Raw genomic sequence first — 21,733 nt, 5'->3', positions numbered from 1 at the left:
AACTCTTTATATTACCTCAACCAACATTCCAGACTCTGAGATTGGACTGAACTCCTCAAAGGTATAAACACCCTTCCCTGATTGAATGTTAAACACAGGAACTAAGTTTTTTTGTTTGTTTTTCTAAGGAACTAAATTTTAATGGCAAACCTACAACTTACTTAAGATATCCTTCCAGAGAGAGAGAGAGCAAGGCAATTATACCTGACACAGCATTTACACCAAATGACCAGATTCCACTGTGTCCAACGGGAGCGACAAAACTGGTCCCCACCGGGGCTTGTGCAACAGACCCTCCTTGCCGAATCCGGGCCAGTCTCTCTGTTCCAATCGGGGGAGGTATCTTTCGATCCTGACTGGCACTGCTTCCTTTTGGTTGGCCCAACGTTGGTGGCGCAGAAGTGGCTGAAAGAGGTGAAGATGATCCCGAAGAAACAGATGGAATAGGAGAGTCACCTGGTGGCAAAATATTTCTCTATTGTTTTATACATATAAAAACTATTAAGAATATGAGAAACCTTGTTGGAAACATCTATTCCACACGTAGGTTCTGTAAAGAAAAATTTCATTTTAAAAGAACATTTAAATAAAACAATTTCTATAAACATTATTCTATGTTACTTCTGCCTATAGTAAGTATAAAACAGTAGTCTAAAAAATGTTTTCCCAATTGAACTAAACAATGCTAGAAAGGGAGTGGGCCACATTTGCTTTTTTTTTTTTTTGAGATGGAGTTTCACTCTTGTTACCCAGGCTGGAGTGCAGTGGCGCGATCTCAGCTCACTGCAACCTCCGCCTCCTGGGTTCAGGCAATTCTCCTGCCTCAGCCTCCTGAGTAGCTGGGATTACAAGCACGCGCCACCATGCCCAGCTAATTTTCTGTATTTTTAGTAGAGACGGGGTTTCACCATGTTGACCAGGATGGTCTCGATCTCTTGACCTTGTGATCCACCCGCCTCGGCCTCCCAAAGTGCTGGGATTACAGGCGTGAGCCACCACGTCCAGCCACATTTGCTTTTATTCTCCCTCTAAATAATCTTCTCAAAACACATTTTGTCACATTTTAAAATTAACTAAAATGTGGCAATATTTGGACAATACCTAGCATATTTTCTAGAAAACATCTGGTGACCCTCTATACTTGTTAGTTTTTTCTTTTTTCCCTTTCTATAGCCCTTTTTTTTCCATAAGGAAGTAAGGTCAAATGTATTAGCAAAGCATTACATTATTTTGATTCACAGCTTTGTTTCTTAATGGAACTCTTGGGTGGTCTGGGTAATTTTCCTTGTCAAAAAAGTCAATACTCACTGAATACCTCATGATGCTCATTAAAAAAAAAAAAAAAAAAAATTCAATTCTGTTCAATTCCATATGCTTCATTTGTTCTAAACATTGAAACAAATAGAATAAAGGGGCCAGGCGTGGTGGCTCATGACTGTAATCCCAGCACTTTGGGAGGTTGAGATGGGTGGATCACCCAAGGTTAGCAGTTCGAGACCAGCCTGGCCAACGTGGTGAATACTAAAAATACAAAAATTAGGCAGGCATGGTGGCAGGAACTTGTAATCCCAACTGCTCAGGAGGCTGAGGCAAGAGAATCGCTTGAACCTGGGAGGTGGAAGCTACAGTGAGCCAAGATCACACCACTGTCCTCCAGCCTGGGAGACAGAGTGAGACACTGTCTCAATCAATCAATCAAAAAAACAAAGGAATACTTTAACTTATAAAAGGCAATACCGTTTCATAAAATGTAAAAACATATGAGAAATCACACCAAGCTAACCATATACATAAATTTAACTTCTTTACAGATTTAAGAAATAATTTCACAACACCACTTCCAAAGGGTCCTTTTGTAAAACTACTTGTAATACATCTTTTTTTTTTTTTTTTTTAAATAGAGACAAGGTCTCACTTTGTTGCCCAGGCTGGTTTCCAACTGCTGGGCTCAAGCAATCCTTTTTCCTAGGCCTCCCAAAGTGCTGGATTACAGGTGTTAGCCACTGCACACAACCTAGTACCTCTTTTCTTGATCCAAGTCCTAGGGTAAAACATTTTTAGCTTGAAAGAATAATTTGACCATTCTCAAGTTTTCTATACTACAAATGACTGACAATTTTTTCACATGATCACAGAACAAACCTTGGGCATCTGTATACCATTTAGTTTACTAAATTTATATGGTGTTTTAACTGAAATAAATGATTTAATAACTTATTCAAAACTCTTTGAGAAGAGTTCCTCCAGGATTCCTACATGAGTTTGAGGCGCTTGTCCAAGGATGGGGAGAAAAATGTTGTCTGTTGAAACTAGGAGTCCCAACAGGAGCTGGCCCTTGCAGGAAAACCCTTGTTCCTGGTATGCCGGAAAAACTTGTCAGAGGAGCAGAAGAGGAAGATGGGGAGCTGCCTGATGGGTCAATGGATGGTAACCCTGAAATAAAACAGGTCCAAGACATCTAATTAGCCAAAACTTTAAAATCGAAAGCCCAAGATTTCCACCAAGGTGAGATAAGCTGTAAAAATAACCAAACAAATAAATAAAAGATAGCATGTGGCTCATTTTTGTAGCCCACAGCAAAAATCATCCATCCATGTGATACTGTATGGCCAAATCCATTTTTTTCTTACATCGCAGAAGAATATTGCCAAATAGCACTAGATACAGAAAAATGGGCTCAATGTTTAAGAATGTCAGTCACCTGGAGTAATGTTCTAAATGAATCTCAAAGCTTTTAACTGGGGGGGGATATGAAATGAGAGTATGTTCTAACTAAGTGGCACCCAACAATAACTTCTGCATTCCCTTTTGTAGTCAATCTCAAAGTAGAGCTTTTCATCTATATAACTATAGTCACTTCCTATAGAAGATGAGTAACAAAACCTACCAATATTTCCTTCTTCACAAGGAGGAATAACATACTACTGAAGATAATTTCAGTATTTTATCTGATAAAAAATAACAGTTGCAAACTATATCAAAGTTTCTATCTAGTTTGTATAAATCGGAACTTAGCCATCTCCACAAATTCCATTGCTTTCTCTGGAGAATCTATTAGGAAAAGAGGACGAGGGTACGGAACACGATTATGGTTTCATATTTCAGGAAAAAGTTGTCAATATCAATATCAACTGTCAAAATTTCTTTCAGGCAGGTCTTATTTTCAGAGTTTGATTTCCCCATCATTAAAAAATATGATTTTAAGTTATAATTCACATACTATATAATTCACCCATTTAAAGCATATTACAATTCAATGGATTTTAGTATATTCACAGAATTATCATTCACTAGCCCCTCACCCTCATATTTCCATTTCTAAGCAATCTTTCTTTCTCTTATAGATTTGCCTACTCTGGACATGTGGGTAACTTAATGAATTTCCTACTTATTTCAGACTTTCTTTTTTTTTTTTTTTTTTTGAGACGGAGTTTCGCTCTTGTTACCCAGGCTGGAGTGCAATGGCGCGATCTCGGCTCACCGCAACCTCCGCCTCCTGGGTTCAGGCAATTCTCCTGCCTCAGCCTCCTGAGTAGCTGGGATTACAGGCACGTGCCACCATGCCCAGCTAATTTTTTTGTATTTTTAGTAGAGACGGGGTTTCACCATGTTGACCAGGATGGTCTCGATCTCTCGACCTTGTGATCCACCCGCCTCGGCCTCCCAAAGTGCTGGGATTACAGGCTTGAGCCACCGCGCCCGGCCTATTTCAGACTTTCATTATTGTTGTAGGCAATGGCAGGCAATGATTACCTTGTGCTTTCCTGTAAAAAAAATTAAATTTTCTAGTGCTAACCAAAGTAGATGTTAGCCAAACCTAGAAGCAGTGAGAATTCTGAATATGGCTTTTAAAAGTCCATAAAGTAGGAAATGAATCATTACTTTCTTTTTTTAATGAAAAGGAATCATTTCCATAATACCTTTTTTTTTTTTTTTAAGACAGGGTCTTGGTTTGTCACTCAGGCTACAATGCAGCCTGGACCTCTGGGCTCAAGCGATCCTCCTGCCTAGGCCCGAGTAGCTTGGACTACAGCGTGTGCCACCACACTGAGCTTTTTTTTTTTTTTTTTTTTGAGACGGAGTCTCTCTGTCACCCAGGCTGGAGTGCAATGATGTGATCTCGGCTCACTGCAACCTCTGCCTCCTGGGTTCCAGTGATTCTCCTGCCTCAACCTCCTGAATAGCTGGGACTACAGGCATGTACCACCATGCCTGGCTAATTTTTGTATTTTTAGTAGAGACAGGGTTTCACTATGTTGGCCAGGCTGGTCTTGTACTCCTGACCTTGTGATCTGCCCTTACAGGTGTGATCCGAGCCACCGCACCTGGCCCTCATTTTTAAAATTTATTTTTTTATAGAGATGGGGTCCCACTATGCTGCCTAGGGTGGTTTTGAACTCCTGGGTTCAAATGATTCCCCTGAGTTGGCCTTCCAAAGTGCTCAAATTACAGGTGTGAGCCACCATATCTGGCCACTGCCAGTATTTTTACAGTGAAATCGTCAGTCTTTTGTAAAGATCATGATAGCTTTTTTTTTTTTTTTTTTTTGGGAAACAGAGTCTCACTCTGTTGCCCAGGCTGGAGTGCAGTGGCACAATCTTGGCTCACTGCAACCTCTGCCACCCATGTTCAAGTGATTCTCCTGCCTCAGCCTCCTGAGTCACTGGGATTACAGGCACCCGCCACCACGCCCGGCTAAATTTTGCATTTTTGGTAGAGATGGCATTCCACCATTTTGGTCAGGCTGGTTTTGAACTCCTGACTTCAAGTGATCCACCCCACTCAACCTCCCAAAGTGCTGGGATTACAGGCATGAGCCACCGTGCCCAGCCGATCATGATAGCTTTTAAAGAACATGATGTGCATTTTAGGGACATAAATGTAGATGCCATATAAATGTACTTTTTAACAGCTTTACTGAGATTTAATTAATAAACCATACAATTTACTCATTTAAAGTTATACAATTCAGTAGCTTTTAGTATATTCACAGAATTGTGCATTCATGACCACAATCAATTTTAGAACATTTCCATTATCCTAAAAATAAACTCTGAAGCCGGGCGTGGCAGCTCACACCTGCAATGCCATCACTTTGGGAGGCCAAGGTAGAAAAACTGCTTGAAGCCCAGGAGGTTGGGGCTGCAGTGAACCATGATCATGCCAGGGCAACAGAGTGAGGTCCTGTCCCCCGCTCTTCCCCCGAAAATAGAAACTCTGCACCCGTAAGCTACCCATCTTCCAATCATCCATCCATCCTAGGTAACCACCAATCTACTTTCTGTCTCTATGGATTTGCTAATCTGGATGTTTCACATAAATAGAATCATAAAATAAATATTTGATCTTTTGTGACTGGCTTCTTTCATTTAGCAAAATGTTTTCAAAGTTCATCCAAGTTATAGCATGAATCAGTACTTTATTTCTCTTTATACCAAATACAAAATATTATGTTTTACAGATAAACTACATTTTGTTTATCTGCTTGTCAGTCAATGAACATTCATTTGTTTCTACATTTTGGCTATTATGAATAATGCTGCTATGAACATTAGTGTGCCAGTTTTTGTACAGACATATGTCCTCCCTAGGAGAAGAATTACAGGTTCATATGATCACTCTTATGTTTAACTTCTGAGGAACTGTGAAACTGTTTTTCCAAAACAGATCTACGATTTCACATTCCTATCTACAGTGTATGATGGTTTCAATTTCTCTATATCTTTTCCCATCTTCTTAAGTATTACTTTTTTAAAAAAAAAATATTCTCGCTCTTTCATACAGGCTGGAGTGCTGTGGCATGATTTCAGCTTACTGCAACCTCTGTCCTCTGGGTTCAAGTGATTCTTGTGCCTCAGCCTCCCAAGTACCTGGGACTATAGATGTGCACCACTATGCCTGGCTAATTTTTATATTTTTAGTAGAGAAGGGGTTTCACAACATGTTGGCCAGGGTGGTCTCAAACTCCTGACCTCATGTAAACCACTCGCCTCAGCTTCCCAAAGTGCTAGGATTATAGGCATGAGTCACCATGCTTGGTCAGTATTACTACTTCTTACTTGAAAGCTAGGAAAGTAAACTATATTCATGAAAAGAGCACCAACAAAACAAACCATACAAGCAGTTAAGAAATGGGGCTAAGCTTATTAATCCCAGGCCCTAGAAGGAAACTCAAGGATTAATGCTCTCTATCACATCCTGGGTACTGGAAATGAGCTCTTCTTTCACCCTGGGGCTTCTCAAAGTCTACACTAGTTTCCCCTAATGAAAAGTCATAATAGATGTCTATTTACAGAGAGGAAGAGAAAAAATTCTAGAGAATATTTTGGACCATAGATAGTCATATGCAGGTTTCTATTTCTATTTGAAATATAACATAACAGCTATGTTTTCCTGAAAAGAGAAGTAAATGGAAACTTATCTGAAATGAAAGCTAAGGCTATGGCATATCCATAATTCACAAATAATTAGCAACAAGGTGGCATGGACTAAGGGGGAGTTTTCCAAATGGAACAGAAATGCTAAGAGGCAATAGAGTTCCACGTTCCGGATCAGCCGCATTTTTCAGAACAGTGCAGATTAGACTAAATTTTGGCTTCTAAACTATGAAAAATAGATTCTGGTTCTCCAAATATCTCCAAGCCAAAACTGACCTCAAATCTATCTATATCTTTCTCATAAAGCCTCGGCAGCTAATTTATAATTTCAAAGAAGCAATAGCTAAATCTATGTTGGTCTTTCAAAAATAAGAGCCTATAAATGACTGGGTCTCTTCAAACAGCTATATCTAGGCCAGGTGCGGTGGCTCACGCCTGTAATCCTAGCACTTTGGAAGGCCAAGGCGGGAGGATTGCCTGAGCTCAGGAGTTCTAGACCAGCCTGGGCAACATGGTGAAACCCTTTCTCTACTAAAAATACAAAAAATTAGTTGGGCATGGTGGCACATGCTTATAGTCCCAGATACTTGGGAGGCTGAGGTATGAGAAATGCTTGGGCCTAGGAGGTGGAGGTTATAGTGAGCCAAGATTACACCACTGCACTCCAGCCTGGGAAACAGAGTGAGATCCTGTCTCAAAAAATAAAATAAAATAAGAAAAATAAGAAAATACATAAAAAATAAACAAATAACTATACCTAAAGTAGGTAATAGAGTACTATTAAACAAAATAAATTATGGACTGGTGCCTAAACACCTTTACAATTTCGATTTTTTTAATCTAAGAAATGCAAACAATCACTATGTTTTTTGTAGTTTTTTTTTTTTTTTTTAGACAGTGTCGGTCTGTTGCCTAGGCTGGAGTCCAGTGGCACAATTTCAGCTCAATGTAACCTCTGCCTCCTAGGTTCAAGCAATTCTCCTGCCTCAGCCTCCTGAGTAACTGGGATTACAGGCATGCGCCACCAAGCCCAGCTAATTTCTGTATTTTTAGTTGAGACAGGGTTTTACCAGGTTGGCCAGGCTGGTCTTAAACTCTTCACCTTGTGATCCACCCACCTTGGCCTCCCAAAGTGTGGGGATTATAGGATTTTCTTTCTTTCTTTCTTTCTTTTTTTTTGAGATGGAGTTTCTCTCGTTACCCAGGCTGGAGTGCAATGGCGCGATCCTGGCTCACCGCAACCTCCGCCTCCTGGGTTCAGGCAATTCTCCTGCCTCAGCCTCCTGAATAGCTGGGATTACAGGGACGCGCCACCATGCCCAGCTAATTTTTTGTATTTTTAGTAGAGACGGGGTTTCACCATGTTGACCAGGATGGTCTCGATCTCTCGACCTCGTGATCCACCCGTCTCGGCCTCCCAAAGTGCTGGGATTACAGGCTTGAGCCACCGTGCCCGGCCAGATTTTCTTTTTTTAAGTCTGTAAATTTAGAATCCTTCAAACATCCCTGGAGTCTTTTTTATTAACATGAATAGACACCAATTCCAAGAAAATGGACTGACACCATTGTTATAACTTCCTTACTATGAGGGACAGAAAGATCATAGAGAGAATATAAAGCAGCTCATTATATGTGAGTTATTTACCTCTTGCTACTTTTTTTTGTTCACTTAAGGTGAGATTAGGGCATAAGAGCTCCGAAGTGAGCTGCAGCATAATTAATAACTTACCAACTGGACTAGTAGAAACTCGCTGGGAAGGTGGTCTGAAGCCAGGTGCTTTAGAGTTGTCAGGGTGCACGTTTTCCAAGTGTCCAAGGAACGCTGACTGAACAGTGAAAGAGGCATCTGCAGCAACTCGTGAGGACAGTGGACCATCTCCCCAGCCCTGGTTAGCTGGCACTTGACTACTATCAAAAAGACTGCTGAAGTGATTGAAAAGTGTGGCTGGGCCAAATGTAGGTGGCAAAGATTTATTTGTTGGATTTATGTGCATCTGAGAACCATTCATAATGTTCACAGCCGAAGAAAGCTGCACTGCAGCTGGTGGGCCTTGAGGTGGTGTTAAAGGAACTGGATTTGTAACAAAAATAGACTGGGGATCCTGATGTATAGTTGCATTTGGTACCACGGAGTAAAAAGAACCTCTGGGCTGCATTCGATGAGAAACTCGAGGTGCTGGTGCAGCTAACTGAGGTAAATTACCAGTGTCCTGATTATCAGCAGCAACCATTCTGGGTGATGTCAAAGTCAATGGAGCAGGTTCTGAGTTAGATGCAAAAGGCATTGATGTAGGACTTACATCAGACACACTGGATGGCTGTGCCTCCTCTTTTGTGTTACTGGAAGGAGGAGTGGGACTACTGGAGGGGTGAATTTCTGGAGCTCCTGGGGTGTTGCTGGCAGAGTTATTGCAACTATTTGCAGTTGAAGATGGGGTGCATAGGTTTGCCATGGGCTGGTCCTGTATGGACACTTTCTCTTTGGTGGGTGGCACAGCAGAGAAAGACTCCATCTTTTGTGAAGAAAGCTGTGCTTGAGAAGTACTTGTAGATAAAAATGTGGTGGGCGCCTGCCCGCTAGTGATAGGTGCAGAGGAGACAGAAGGCAAGGAACTACAAGTGCTTGTCACAGAAGAAATCACTGTTGCTGGAGGACTCGTCTTAGGCACACAGGCAAACAACTGCTTTCTGACTGATGAAGGAGTCCGGGTATTAGTCATACATAGTTGCTGACTGGCACCAACTACAGAAGAGACAGTGATAGGACAACTGGCAGTAGCTAGTCCAGCAGACTCTGAGGGTAAAACAGTCCCATTCTGGTTAGGTAGACGGCTTGTGTTATTATGCTTTGGAGAGCTATTTGTGTTGCCAGGATTCACAGGTCTCACTGGGAACGGTCCCCATGTGTTAGGAGAAGGTGAGAAGGTTCCTCCAAACTGGGCCATGGGTAAGCGAGGATGCCGAATCTGTTGCATAGTTTGAGCAGCCAGCAGAGCAAAATGAGGGTGAGGATAAGCCAAGGGTAGAGAAACTGGGAAAGAAGAACGTACATTTGTTGGAACATTCTTATTAAGTTTATTAGTGGGCTGGAACGTAGATAATGTTGTTGCCTGTGAAGTTACAAGAGCTGGAGCACCCAAAGGAAATGCATTTTTACTTGAAGCTGCTGTGGTACCTACTCCAGATGAGAAGTTAGCATGAACAGATTTGGTGCTAGCAGGTGTTCTGATATGATTTTTAGGAATCAAGTCTTCCAGTTCCTTAGCAGGGTCTTGAATAAGAGCATTGATTAGTTGAACAGCATATCTTGTTGATTCTGTACCACCCCTGGGAAAAATTAAAAAACAAAAACAGAAACAAGACCAAAAACATTAAAAAAATAAACATTACAAAATAAACAGGTAATTTTAACCATCGAATAAAGTTCCTCATTATAGCATACCAAACAAAGGTATGCTTCTTATAATTTCTACTCAAAACTAGCAGTATACATTTTGCACAATTACCTTATTGTGATCATTCTCTCGCCATTTTTATCTTTTTGTTTATCTACATCAATATGGGCACCAGTAACATCTTGTATTGCAGTTATGTTGCATCCTCCTCTTCCCATTATCCTTGACACCACTGAGGCTGGAACAGACAATTTCTTTGACCTATAAAATGAAGAATACATACAAGCTTATGAAATTAAATGTCTCTTTATTAAAAAAGATGTCTCAGTAAGTATGTTCATGGACATTTTGTAGAATAACATTTCTCAAATGCTAAAGAGGAAATTATTAAAAGTTTTTATTTTAGAAACTTTTCTCTTATTGTATTGAATTTAGTAAAGTTAAAAATTACATTGCCTCTGCAGTTTCAGAGAACCTAATTTAAAACAAAAATTATATTTAAATCACTTACAATCTAAGCATTCAAATCTGCCCAAAATATTACACATCAACTAAACTGCAATGACCATATGTGTTGACTCTTTCTAAATTAAAATAATGAATACCATATTATTAAAATCCACATAGAATAACTATGCCAGCTTATTCATTTTAAACCAGTATCAACAGCTAATACTTAGCAATGAAAAAGAAAGCCTCAGGTCAATGATGAGCTGACTTGTATTCTGAATCTAAAGTTGATTATTAGTACTTTAGTTCTAGAATTAAGACATAAAAAAGAAATAAAAAAAGAAAGAAAGAGAAAGTCTTTACATTTGAACTATATAAAAAGCAACTTAGGTTATCCAAAAAAGCCAAAATTTCTTGTGTCATATAAAATATGCTTGCGAAATGTATACACTGCTTCTAATTGTGCTTTAGCATATTCTAGATTTAGTATGGCACTGCAGTTTAAAATAATAACCACATTCAAATTATTCATTAACTAGGTAGCCATCTCACATGAGAAAGAGAAAATTTATGAAAGTTAAAAAGATGGAACTAATTTTATTTACCTTCGTACAACTTCTTTCCACCCTTCTTCTCTTTTCTGACCCCTTTTAGGGCTAGTGAGATTCAGCTTTATGTTTGGAGAGCTTAATGGCAATGACACTGACTTGTAGTTGGTTGACAAGGAATTAGGATTCACTTCACCTTCAAGTCTAAGTAGAGACAAATAGCAAGTACGATAAAAGATAAGTTTTAAGATAGAAACTCAAGAGACTATTCCTTTATAGCCAGAGTTACACTGAAATATTCGTATTAAACTTTGGCATATCAAATAATCAACAAGTCAGAAAAACAGAAATACAGCAAAGAGAGCCCATCATTTATTTTAGTATTAAAATGGATTCAGATGCCAAAAATTAGACCATAATCAATAAAAATGACATAGATAAAATCAAAGCATGCAAATAGTTTCAACTTCAGACTTTGAATCCTATAAAAATTTCTAATAATCTAATTTCCTAACTAGCACATGATGAAGAGGACATGGGTGAATTTCAGTTTTGAATACTGAAGACAGATAATGTGGTAGACTTAAATTAACACAACATGTACTTGGGTAATATACTTCAAATTCCTGTGCCAGGCATGAAGGAAAGGTGGAGGTAGAATTAACAAATCAGAAAAATTTACCGTGTCTGAGTTTTGGAAATAGCAGTACTGGTCTTTTCTTCTTGGGAATGAAGGAGCAGTGAGGGGTATTTAGAGGAGTTCACATCCATCACAAAATTTAACTCTTGGCTTTTACCACCACTGCTACTTTCACTGTTGCAATCTGTGCTGTCCAAGTTATCTGAATCACTATTCCCACCTGTACCACCACCTCTAGGTTCTCCATTTATTTTATTTTTATCTGCCTTTTGTTGTGCTAAAGACATATGTTGTTCTGGTAAAATTAAATGTGCTGTAGGAGGGGTTTCTTTCGTTTTGTTCTTCTTATTTTTCCGATTGGTGCTGGGAGTTGTCACCACATTGGCCCTTTTTTTCCCAAATACATTTGTAAATGTTGTAGATGTTGCAGAGATTCCAATTGTGGTGGTGGTGGTTGCACTAGGAGGTTCTATGGGAACGTCTTGCTCCACTGAAATTATTAAAAAGAAAAAAAGTCATACTGAGAATCACAGAACTCAAATTCTGACAGAATGTATTTGATAATTCATAATAACCCAGCCTTTCTTTTTTCTTTTGAGATGGAGTCTCGCATTGTTGCCCAGGCTATAGTGCAGAGGTGCGATTTAGGCTCACTGCAATCTCCGCTTCCTGGGTTCAAGCAATTCTCCCGCCTCAGCATCCTGAGTAGCCGGGACTACAGGCATGCACCACCATGCCCAGCTAATTTTTGTTGTATTTTCAGTAGAGACAGCATTTCACCATGTTGGCCAGGATGGTTTTGATCTGACCTCATGCCGCCCGCCTTGGCCTCCCAAAGTGCTGGGATTACAGGCGTGAGCCACCATGCCCAGCCATATTAACTGTCTTTAATATCATATTTTCCTTTCACCAGTATTCACTAAGACATTAAGAAAATCCTTTTTTTTTTTTTTTTTTTTTTTTAGATGGAGTCTTGCTCTGTCGCCCAGGCTGGAGTGCAGTGGCACAATTTTGGTTCACTGCAACCTCTACCTCCTGGGTTCAAGCGATTCTCCTGCCTCAGCTTCCCAGATAGCTCAAACTACAGGTGCACCCCACCATGCCAAGCTAATTTTTGTATTTTTAGTAGAGACAGGGTTTTATCATCTTGGCCAGGCTGGTCTGAAACTCCTGACCTCATGATCTTCCTGCCTTAGCCTCCCAAAGTGCTGGGATTACAGGGTGAGCCATTGTAGCCAGCTGAAATAAAGAAATCTTTACTGTGGCCAGGCACAGTGGCTCATGCCTGTAATTCCAGCACTTTGGGAGGCCAAGGCAGGTGGATTACTTGAGCTCAGGAGTTCAAGACCAGCCAGGGTAACATGGCAAAATCTTGTTTCTACAAAAAATGCAAAAACTAGCAGGGGGTAGTGGTGAGTGCCTGTGGTCCCATCTACTCGGGAGGCTGAGGTGGGAGGATCACCTGAGCCTGGGAGGCAGAGATTGTAGTGAGTTGAGATTGCGCCACTGCATTCCAGCCTGTGCAGCAGAGGGAGACTCTGTCTCAAAACAAACAAACAAAAATCTTTGCTGTTGTTAGCCTAATAAATATTTACTATTATTTGTTATCAGAACAAATATACACTATTATATTTTATTGTCTGAGGTGGTATAGGACATATATACTAGCAATATATATATATTTTTTTTGAGACGGAGTTTCGCTCTTGTTACCCAGGCTGGAGTGCAATGGCACGATCTCGGCTCACCGCAACCTCCGCCTCCTGGGTTCAGGTAATTCTCCTGCCTCAGCCTCCTGAGTAGCTGGGATTACAGGCACATGCCACCATGCCCAGCTAATTTTTTGTATTTTTAGTAGAGACGGGGTTTCACCATGTTGACCAGGATGGTCTCGATCTCTCGACCTCGTGATCCACCCGCCTCGGCCTCCCAAAGTGCTGGGATTACAAGCTTGAGCCACCGCGCCCGACTGCAATATTCTTAATTCTAGTCACATGAACTAACCAAAACCACAATATAGTTTGAATTTAGGACATTTTTCAAATAGTATTTTAGAATTAGAATTCAAGTAGAACAAAATTATTTGCCTATTATAAGCACTGCCAGACAGTACAATAAACAACTCTTTGAGAGTACTAAACCCATCTCTACTGACATTTCAGGTCTCTGTATCCTTGAGCCTGAATCTCAGCTGAAAATAAATTGAGAAACTGTACTTCTAATCAAGAGAGGAAAAGTTACAGAAAACCTTGAAAAAAGCTGGCAAACCTCTTACTATATTGCTTTTAGCATACATGCAATGTTTTATGAGATGATTTAAATTACAACTGAATTTCTTCAAATTACATGCTTGGTTTACAATGCAAACCACTTTTCAGATTAATAATCAAATGTTTAACTAGAGTTAACTAGAGCAAAAAAGACTCAAAATGAAGTTGATAAACAAAGGAGAACCACCACTAATTCAGGTGGTTCGTTTCTCACCATATTCATCATTCTCTTCATCTTCATCCTCTGGTAGTTCTGAATTCTCCTTAGGTTTGTTTTCTTCATCTTCTTCCTGTTTCCTTTTCTGTTCCTCTTTTTTCTTTTTTCTCTTTTCTTTTCTTTTCTCTCTTTTAGCGGCAAGAGCCTGCTTTCTGCTCTCTTCTCTTGACTGCAAATAAAGTGGGTTTGTAATTTTAACAATAAGGCAGTAATGTAAAATAAAGAATGAAATGATATTTTTGTTTATGATACACAGGAATTTCCATGGATGTTACTCTCAAAACACATTTATAAATGTCACCAAGAAAAAATAAACTGGACACCATCAAAATTAAAAACTTTTGTACTTCAAAGGAATCGTCAAGAAAGTAAAAAGTTGGCTGGGTGTGGTGGCTGACACCTGTAAAATCCCAGCACTTTGAGAGGCTGAGGCCAGTGGATAACCTGAGGTCAAGAGTTCGAGACTAGCCTGGCCAACATGGCAAAACCCATCTCTACTAAAAATACAAAAATTAGCTGGATGTGGTGGCACATACCTGTAGTCCCAGCTAATGGAGAGGCTGAGGCAAGAGAATCACTTGAACCTGGGAACCTGGGAGGTGGAGGTTGCAGTGAGCTGAGATTGCACCACTACACTCCAGCCTGGGAGACAGAGTGAGGCTCTGTCTCAAAAAAAAAAAAAAAAAAAAAAAAAAAAAAAAAAAAAGCAAGCAAGCAAGCAAAAAGTCCATGTTTAAAATGGGAAAAATATTTTTGCAAATCATACAACTCGTAAAGGACTTGTATCTACAATATATATAAAAAAAAACCTTAACTCACTAATGAAGACAATCAATTTAAAAAACAGATTATGAAAACATGAAGTTATATATAGATTGGGTATGGTAGCTCACACCTGTAATACAAGCAAGCACTTTGGGAGACTGAGGAGGGAAGAGGGAAGACTGCCTGAGCCCAGGAGTTTAAGACCAGCCTGAGCAACATAGCAAGATCCCACCTCTATAAAAAAAATAAGCAAATTATTTTTTAGGTGACCTATGCCTATAGTCCCAGGTACTTGGGAGGCAGGAGGACTGCATGTGACCAGGAGTTTGAGGCTCCAGTGACCTATAATCATGCCACTGCACTAAGCCTTGGCAACAGAGTAAGATCCTGTCTCTAAAAAGAAAAAAATTAATTTAAAAAAAAAGTTAAACACTTCAAATATACACAAATTTTTATTTGTCAAACATACCTCAATAAAGCTATTTTTGTTTAAGTAGAAAAAGGATCTGAATAGACATTTCTCCAAAGAAAATATACAAATGACCAATAAGCACAGAAAGAGATAGATGTTCAATTAGCTATCAGGGAAAATAAAATCCAAATTACAAGATATCCACTTCATACCCACTAGGATGGCCACAATCAAAAAGACAGATAATAATATTGGTGAGGGTGTAGAGAAACTGAAACCTTCATATACTGCAGGTAGGAATGTAAAATGATATAGCCACTTTTGAAAATAGTCTGGCACTGCCTTAAATAGTTAAACACAGAACTAGCATGATTCAGTAATTCCATTCATAGGTACATACTCCAGAGAAATAAAAAGATTTTCATACAAAAACCTGTATACTTATGTTCATAGTAGCATTATTTATACTTGCCAAAAAGTGAAAACAACCCAATGTCCATTAACTGATAAGCAGATAAACAAAATATGATCTATCTAGAGAACAGAATTGTTTTTGTATTTGGCAATAAAAAGAAATAAAGCACTCATTTGGGCTACAACATAGATGAATTTTGAAAACATTTCACCAAGTGAAAAAGCCAGACACAAAAGACCAAATATTGTATGATTTCATTTATGTGAGAAGTCCAGAACTGGCAAATCTATAGAGATAGAAAGTAGATTAGTAGTTACCTAGGACAGAGAGATTGCAGAGGGGGAATAGGAATGTGATAGCTATGTAGTACAGGGTTTCTTTTTACGATAGTCATAATGTTCCAAAATTAATTGTGCTGATAAATGTACAGTTCTGTGAATATACTAAACACCACTGAATTACATAACCTATTTTATTATTTTATTTTATTTTATTTATTTTAGAGATAGAGTCTCGCTCTGTCACCCAGGCTGTAGTGCAGTGGTGCGATGTTGGCTCACTGCAGCCTCCGCATGCATGGCAGGTTCCAGTGATTCTTCTGCCTCAGCCTCCCAGGTAGCTGGGATTACAGGCATGTGCTACCATGCCTGGCTAATTTTTTTATTCTGAGTAGAGATGGGGTTTCACCCCTGACAAAAACAAGCAATGGGGAAAAGATTCCCTCTTTAATAAATGGTGTTGGGAAAACTGGCTAGCCATGTGCAGAAAGCAGAAACTGGACCCCTTCCTGACACCTTACACTAAAATTAACTCCAGATGGATTAAAAACTTAAACATAAGACCTAACACCATAAAAACCCTAGAAGAAAATCTAGGCAAAACCATCCAGGACATAGGCGTGGGCAAGGACTTCATGACTAAAACATCAAAAGCATTGGCAACAAAAGCCGAAATAGATAAATGGGACCTAATCAAACTCCAGAGCCTCTGCACGGCAAAAGAAACAGTCATTAGAGTGAATCGGCAACCAATGAATGGGAAAAAGTTTTTGCAGTTTACCCATCTGACAAAGGGCTGATATCCAGAATTTACAAAGAACTAAAACAGATTTACAAGAAAAAAACAAGCCCATTCAAAAGTGGGCAAAGGATATGAACAGGTGCTTTACAAAAGAAGACATACATGAGGCCAACAAACATATGAAAAAATGCTCATCATCACTGGTCATCAGAGAAATGCAAATCAAAACTACTTTGAGATACCATCTCACGCCAGTTAGAATGGCGATCATTAAAAAATCTGGAGACAACAGATGCTGGAGAGGATGTGGAGAAACAGGAACACTTTTACACTGTTGGTGGGAGTGTAAATTAATTCAACCATTGTGGAAGACAGTGTGGCGATTCCTCAAGGACCTAGAAATAGAAATTCCATTTGACCCAGCAATCCCATTACTGGGTATATATTCAAAGGATTATAAATCGTTCTGCTATAAGGACACGTGCACACAAATGTTCACTGCAGCACTGTTTACAATAGCAAAGACCTGGAACCAACCCAAATGTCCATCAATGATAGACTGGACAGGGAAAATGTGGCACATACACACCATGGAATATTATGCAGCCATCAAAAACGATGAGTTTGTGTCCTTTGTAGGGACATGGATGAACCTGGAAACCACCATTCTCAGCAAACTGACACAAGAGCAGAAAATCAAACACTGCATGTTCTCACTCATAGGCAGGTGTTGAACAATGAGAACACATGGACACAGGGAGGGGAACACTACACACTGGGGTCTGTTGGGGGGAAATAGGGGAGGGACAGCGGGGGGTGGGGAATTGGGGAGAAATGCCAGATATAGATGATGGGGAGGAAGGCAGCAAATCACACTGCCACGTATGTATCTATGCAACAATCTTGCATATTCTTCACATGTACCTCAAAACCTAAAATGCAATAAAATAAAATTTTTTAAAAATGAAATCACTTAGAACATTGCCTGACATATAGAGAATGCTCAATAAATATTAACTATGACCATTTAAAAAAAAAAGAAAAAAAAAAAAGAGATGGGGTTTCACCATGTTAGCCAGGCTGGTCTCGAACTCCTGACCTCAGGTGATCTGCCCACTTCGGCCTCCCAAAGTGCTAGGACTGTATGTAGGTGTGTATGTAACTTTATATGGGTAAATTGTGTGGTCTGTGGAGTGAATTTCACTAATGCTATTTAACAAAAACATTTATGTGGCATCTATTTATGTGCCTAAAATGCAGCTATCATGATCCTTACAAAAGACTGATAAATCTCGCTGTAAAAATACAAATAAGAAGCTATTACAGAGATGATTCTTTCCTGCTTTATAGAATTTATTTTTATTTATTTGCATTTTTCTTTGTTTTTTTTTTGAGACAGAGTTTCGCTGTTGTTACCCAGGCTGGAGTGCAACGGCATGATCTCGGCTCACCGCAACCTCCGCCTCCTGGGTTCAGGCAATTCTCCTGCCTCAGCCTCCTGAGTAGCTGGGATTATAGGCATGCGCCACCATACCCAGCTAATTTTTTGTATTTTTAGTAGAGACAGGGTTTCACCATGTTGAACAGGATGGTCTCGATCTCTTGACCTCATGATCCACCCATCTCGGCCTCCCAAAGTGCTGGGATTACATGTGTGAGCCACCACGCCCGGCCCTGCATTTTTTTTTTTAAAGTAGAGACGGGATCCCACTATGTTGCCCAGGCTGGTCTTGAACTCCTTGGTTCTAGTGATCCTGCTGCCTCAGCCTCCCAAAGTACTAAGATGACAGGCATGAGCCACAACACATGCCCAGCCTGTATTTCTTTTTCTGTGAATTGCCTATTCACATGATCATTTTTTATTATGGGTAAGTTATCTTTTTTTTCTCCTCTGTGATTATAAGCAATATTTTCTTCTCTCTTTAGCTTACTAAATTTTTTAAACCAAAATTTGCTGTCAAAATTTTAGCATGTCTCAATGATCATACTTTTTCTTTTCCTTTAATCATCAACAAAATATTTTCATGTTAAGCTATCTCTTGCATTCCTAGAATAACTCTACTTAATCATAATGTTTTTTCTTTTATTTTTTTGTTTTTTCTTTCAATATAATTTCTGAACTCAGTATCAACACTATCATTTTCGAGGTAAGCAGACTGAGTCTCAGAAAGGAAAAGTTTTAGTTTGTTTTAATTTTTCCATTATACCACACATCCTAGGACACTAGACAGTCTTTAATTGGGAATCTAATAAATCACTTGTAACCCAGATTTTAAGATAAACAAATGATTTCCAATGCTTTACTAAATTTCTCTGCAGACCAATGTTAACATAGGTTTCTTTTTTTTGAGACAGAGTCTAGCTCTGTCACCCAGGATGGAGTGCAGTGGTGCAGTCTTGGCTCACTGCAACCTCTTTGTCCTGGGTTCAAGCAGTTCTTCTGCCTCAGCCCCCTGAGTAGCTGAGACTACAGGTGTGTGCCACCATGCCCGGCTAATTTTTATACTTTTAGTAGAGATAGGGTTTCACCATGTTGGCCAGGCTGGTCTTAAACTCCTAACCTCAGGTGATCCGACTGCCTTGGCCTCCCAAAGTGCTGAGATTACAGGCATGAGCCACTGCGCCCAGACAGGATCTTTTTTTTTTTTTTTTTTTTTTTTCCTTTGGTGCCAGGGTCTCGCTCTGTCACCCAGGCTGGAGTGCAGTGCCAAAATCATAGCTCACTGCAGCCTTAACCTCCCAGGGCCAAGTGATCCTCTCGCCTCAGCCTCCTGAGTAGCTGGGACTATGGGTGTGCACCACCATGCCCAGTGAAGTTTTTAAACTTTTAGTAGAGATAAAGTCTCACTATGGCCCATCCTGATCTCCAATCCTGAGCTCAAGCCATTCTCCCTCCTAGGCGTCCCAAAATGCTGAGATGACAGGTGTGAGGTACTGCACCTAGCCATAAATTGGGATCTTGCTCAAAATCTAGTCCCTTACCTATATTTGGGCTCAAAATACATTTTTTTGAATGACAGGTCAGAATCAAGAAACTGATGGTGGTACAAGAATCTATTAACCATTATCTTTGCATCGTATATTGTTAAGAGTATTGGTCATACAGGTGACAAGTTTATTCTAGCAGATTTTCTTTTTGTCTGAGGCAGGGTCTCTGCTACCCAGGCTAGAGTGCAGTGGCACAATCGCAGCTCACTACAACCTCTGCCTCCTGGGTTCAAGCCATCCTCCCAGCAAGGCCTCCCAAGTAGCTGGGACTCTAGGTGCCTGCCACCATGCCTGGATAATTTTTGTTTTTTGTAGAGATGGGGTTTTGTCATGTTGCCCAGGCTGGTCTCAAACTCTGAGGCTCAAGCAATCTACCCTCCTCAGCCTCCCGAAGTGCTGGGATTACAGGCATGAGCCATGACATCTGACAATTTCTTTTCTTTTTTTTTTTTTTTTTAAAGTAGAGACAGAGTCTTGAACTGTTGTCTAGGCTGGACTACAGTGGTACAATCATGGCTCACTGGAGCCTTGACCTCCTGGACTCAAAGTGATCCTTCCACTTCAGCCTCCTGAGTAGTTAGGACTGCAGGCACCACCATACCCAGCTGTTTATTAAAATTTTTTTTTTTTGTAGAGACGAGGTCTCACTCTGTCACCCAGGCTAGAGTGCAATGGCAGAATCACAGCTCACTGCAACCTCTGCCTCCTGGGTTCAGCCCTACCTCTCATCCTCACTATGTTGCCCAAATTGGTCTTGAATCCCTGGGCTCAAGAGATCCTCCTGCCTCAGCCTCCGAAATTGTTGGGATTACAGGTGTGAGCTACCATGCCTAGCTGTAGCAGGGAGATCCCATAAGCACCAAGACAGGAGCAAAAGGCCTCAGCCTATTTCCATATAAATAATGAAGAAGGAAGTAACTAGAAATACAACCATAGTAGTTATTAGTTATTCATATGTGATCTTAGTTATTCATAGGTGATCTTAATTCCTTTACTAATGCCTATCAGGTAAGAAATGTGAACCTGGGGTGACACTGTGAAATGAATGACACTAAGGCAAGATGCTTTAAGCTCTCTGTCACGCCCACATAAGGGCTGCTGGAGGGCGCCTTGGCTGTGCCTCAGTGTCAGCGCTGTGAAAGCGCCCGCTGTTTAGCCAACTAGGGAAGGAGATGTCCAAAATGGCCAAGACATCTCTTTCCTGGGGAAGTCTGGAAAAACTCCGCTTCTCCAAGCTCTTGTGGTAAGGCCTGGCGGCTGTCAGGTAGGCCCGCAGACATCCAGGGGCTTAACTGTCTCTATGTGATGCTGTGCTTCAGTGGTCACGTCCCATGTCCACTCTTACGTTCTACTTCTGCACCTGGTTCCTATGTCTTAGAAAAGATAATCAGTAATAGTAACATAAATCTTAATGTTTTAGTTCTTTCTTGGTAAGTATGGAAAAAGTGCTTGACCCTATCACTGCCATGCCCTATCTACCCTGCCCCCAGTTACCAACCACCAAGGCCACGCCCTACCTACCCTGCTTCCCAGATTTGCAACTCAATAAAAGTGAGAGCGTCCCGCGGGGCCACTGCTGGTCTCCCCAATTTGGGTAGCAGTGGACCCCTGGGCCCAAACTCTTTTCTCTATCTCTGTGGCTTGTGTCTTTTTTTTCTGCAATTTCTCATCTCCGCATCAGCCAGGAGCAGCTCACAGAACCCTGTAGAGCTGGACATTACACCTAGCCTCAAAAATTTCTAAAAAGAACATTGTTTTTCCCACTCACCTTTTCCAGATCAAGTTCCTTTAAAAGAATACTTGCATTCTTATTTGCTTCTGCAGCTTGCTGGTCTTTAGCCTTCACAATCGTCTCAACACATTGATGACATTTTTTCAATAGTTCCTACAGCGGACAGCAGAATTATGTAAATATATAATGAAACATAATATAAAGAGGCCAAATAAAACTTAAGCTGATGAGCACCTTTAAAGTCCAGAGGTTAACACTCAAACTGAAAAGTCACTAAACCAAATTAAGCTATCCTTTGAGTCCAGGCATGTATCAATCTTTCACAAAAATAAGGTGCCATTTCCCTAAAAACCTGCATGTCCTTAAGAAGCATTCTAATCAGACTAATAGTTTAGTACCTTAGCTGTAGTCACTGTGACTATGGTCCACAGTAGAAATCTCAAAATAGTTTATCAAAAGTATTATATCCATCTATTTTGCAAATGGAGAAACAAAAGCATAAAG

The 21,733-nt window shown here is 40.2% G+C and overlaps 1 protein-coding gene and 1 non-coding gene across 18 annotated transcripts in view; one reads left to right on the top strand and one right to left on the bottom strand.

Moving 5' to 3' along the window:
* The window catches only part of ANKHD1 (ankyrin repeat and KH domain containing 1), a 139,487-nt gene that overhangs the window by 13,039 nt on the left and 104,715 nt on the right, over positions 1-21,733 (bottom strand). For 12 of the 17 annotated variants that reach the window (XM_039462116.2, XM_039462559.2, XM_039462167.2 and 9 more), the window contains 8 exons: positions 21,266-21,382; positions 13,895-14,066; positions 11,453-11,900; positions 10,828-10,974; positions 9,884-10,033; positions 8,107-9,704; positions 2,257-2,433; positions 205-456 (listed from right to left, as the gene is read on the bottom strand). In XM_039462116.2, the coding sequence (XP_039318050.1) occupies positions 205-456; positions 2,257-2,433; positions 8,107-9,704; positions 9,884-10,033; positions 10,828-10,974; positions 11,453-11,900; positions 13,895-14,066; positions 21,266-21,382 (3,061 nt within the window). The remainder of the gene's footprint in view (positions 1-204; positions 457-2,256; positions 2,434-8,106; positions 9,705-9,883; positions 10,034-10,827; positions 10,975-11,452; positions 11,901-13,894; positions 14,067-21,265; positions 21,383-21,733) is intronic. The other 5 variants (XM_039462188.2, XM_003933892.4, XM_039462411.2 and 2 more) reach the window with 3 other exon arrangements.
* On the top strand, positions 10,473-10,546 carry LOC120365742 (small nucleolar RNA SNORD45). The gene has a single exon (XR_005580610.1). It is a non-coding gene; the product is annotated as a small nucleolar RNA SNORD45 (small nucleolar RNA).

This window comes from Saimiri boliviensis, chromosome 1, assembly GCF_048565385.1.
Source record: "Saimiri boliviensis isolate mSaiBol1 chromosome 1, mSaiBol1.pri, whole genome shotgun sequence".
NCBI classification, from domain to species: domain Eukaryota; kingdom Metazoa; phylum Chordata; class Mammalia; order Primates; family Cebidae; genus Saimiri; species Saimiri boliviensis.
The sequence above is the reverse complement of the archived record's forward strand: the minus strand, read 5'-3'. Positions and strand labels throughout refer to the sequence as shown.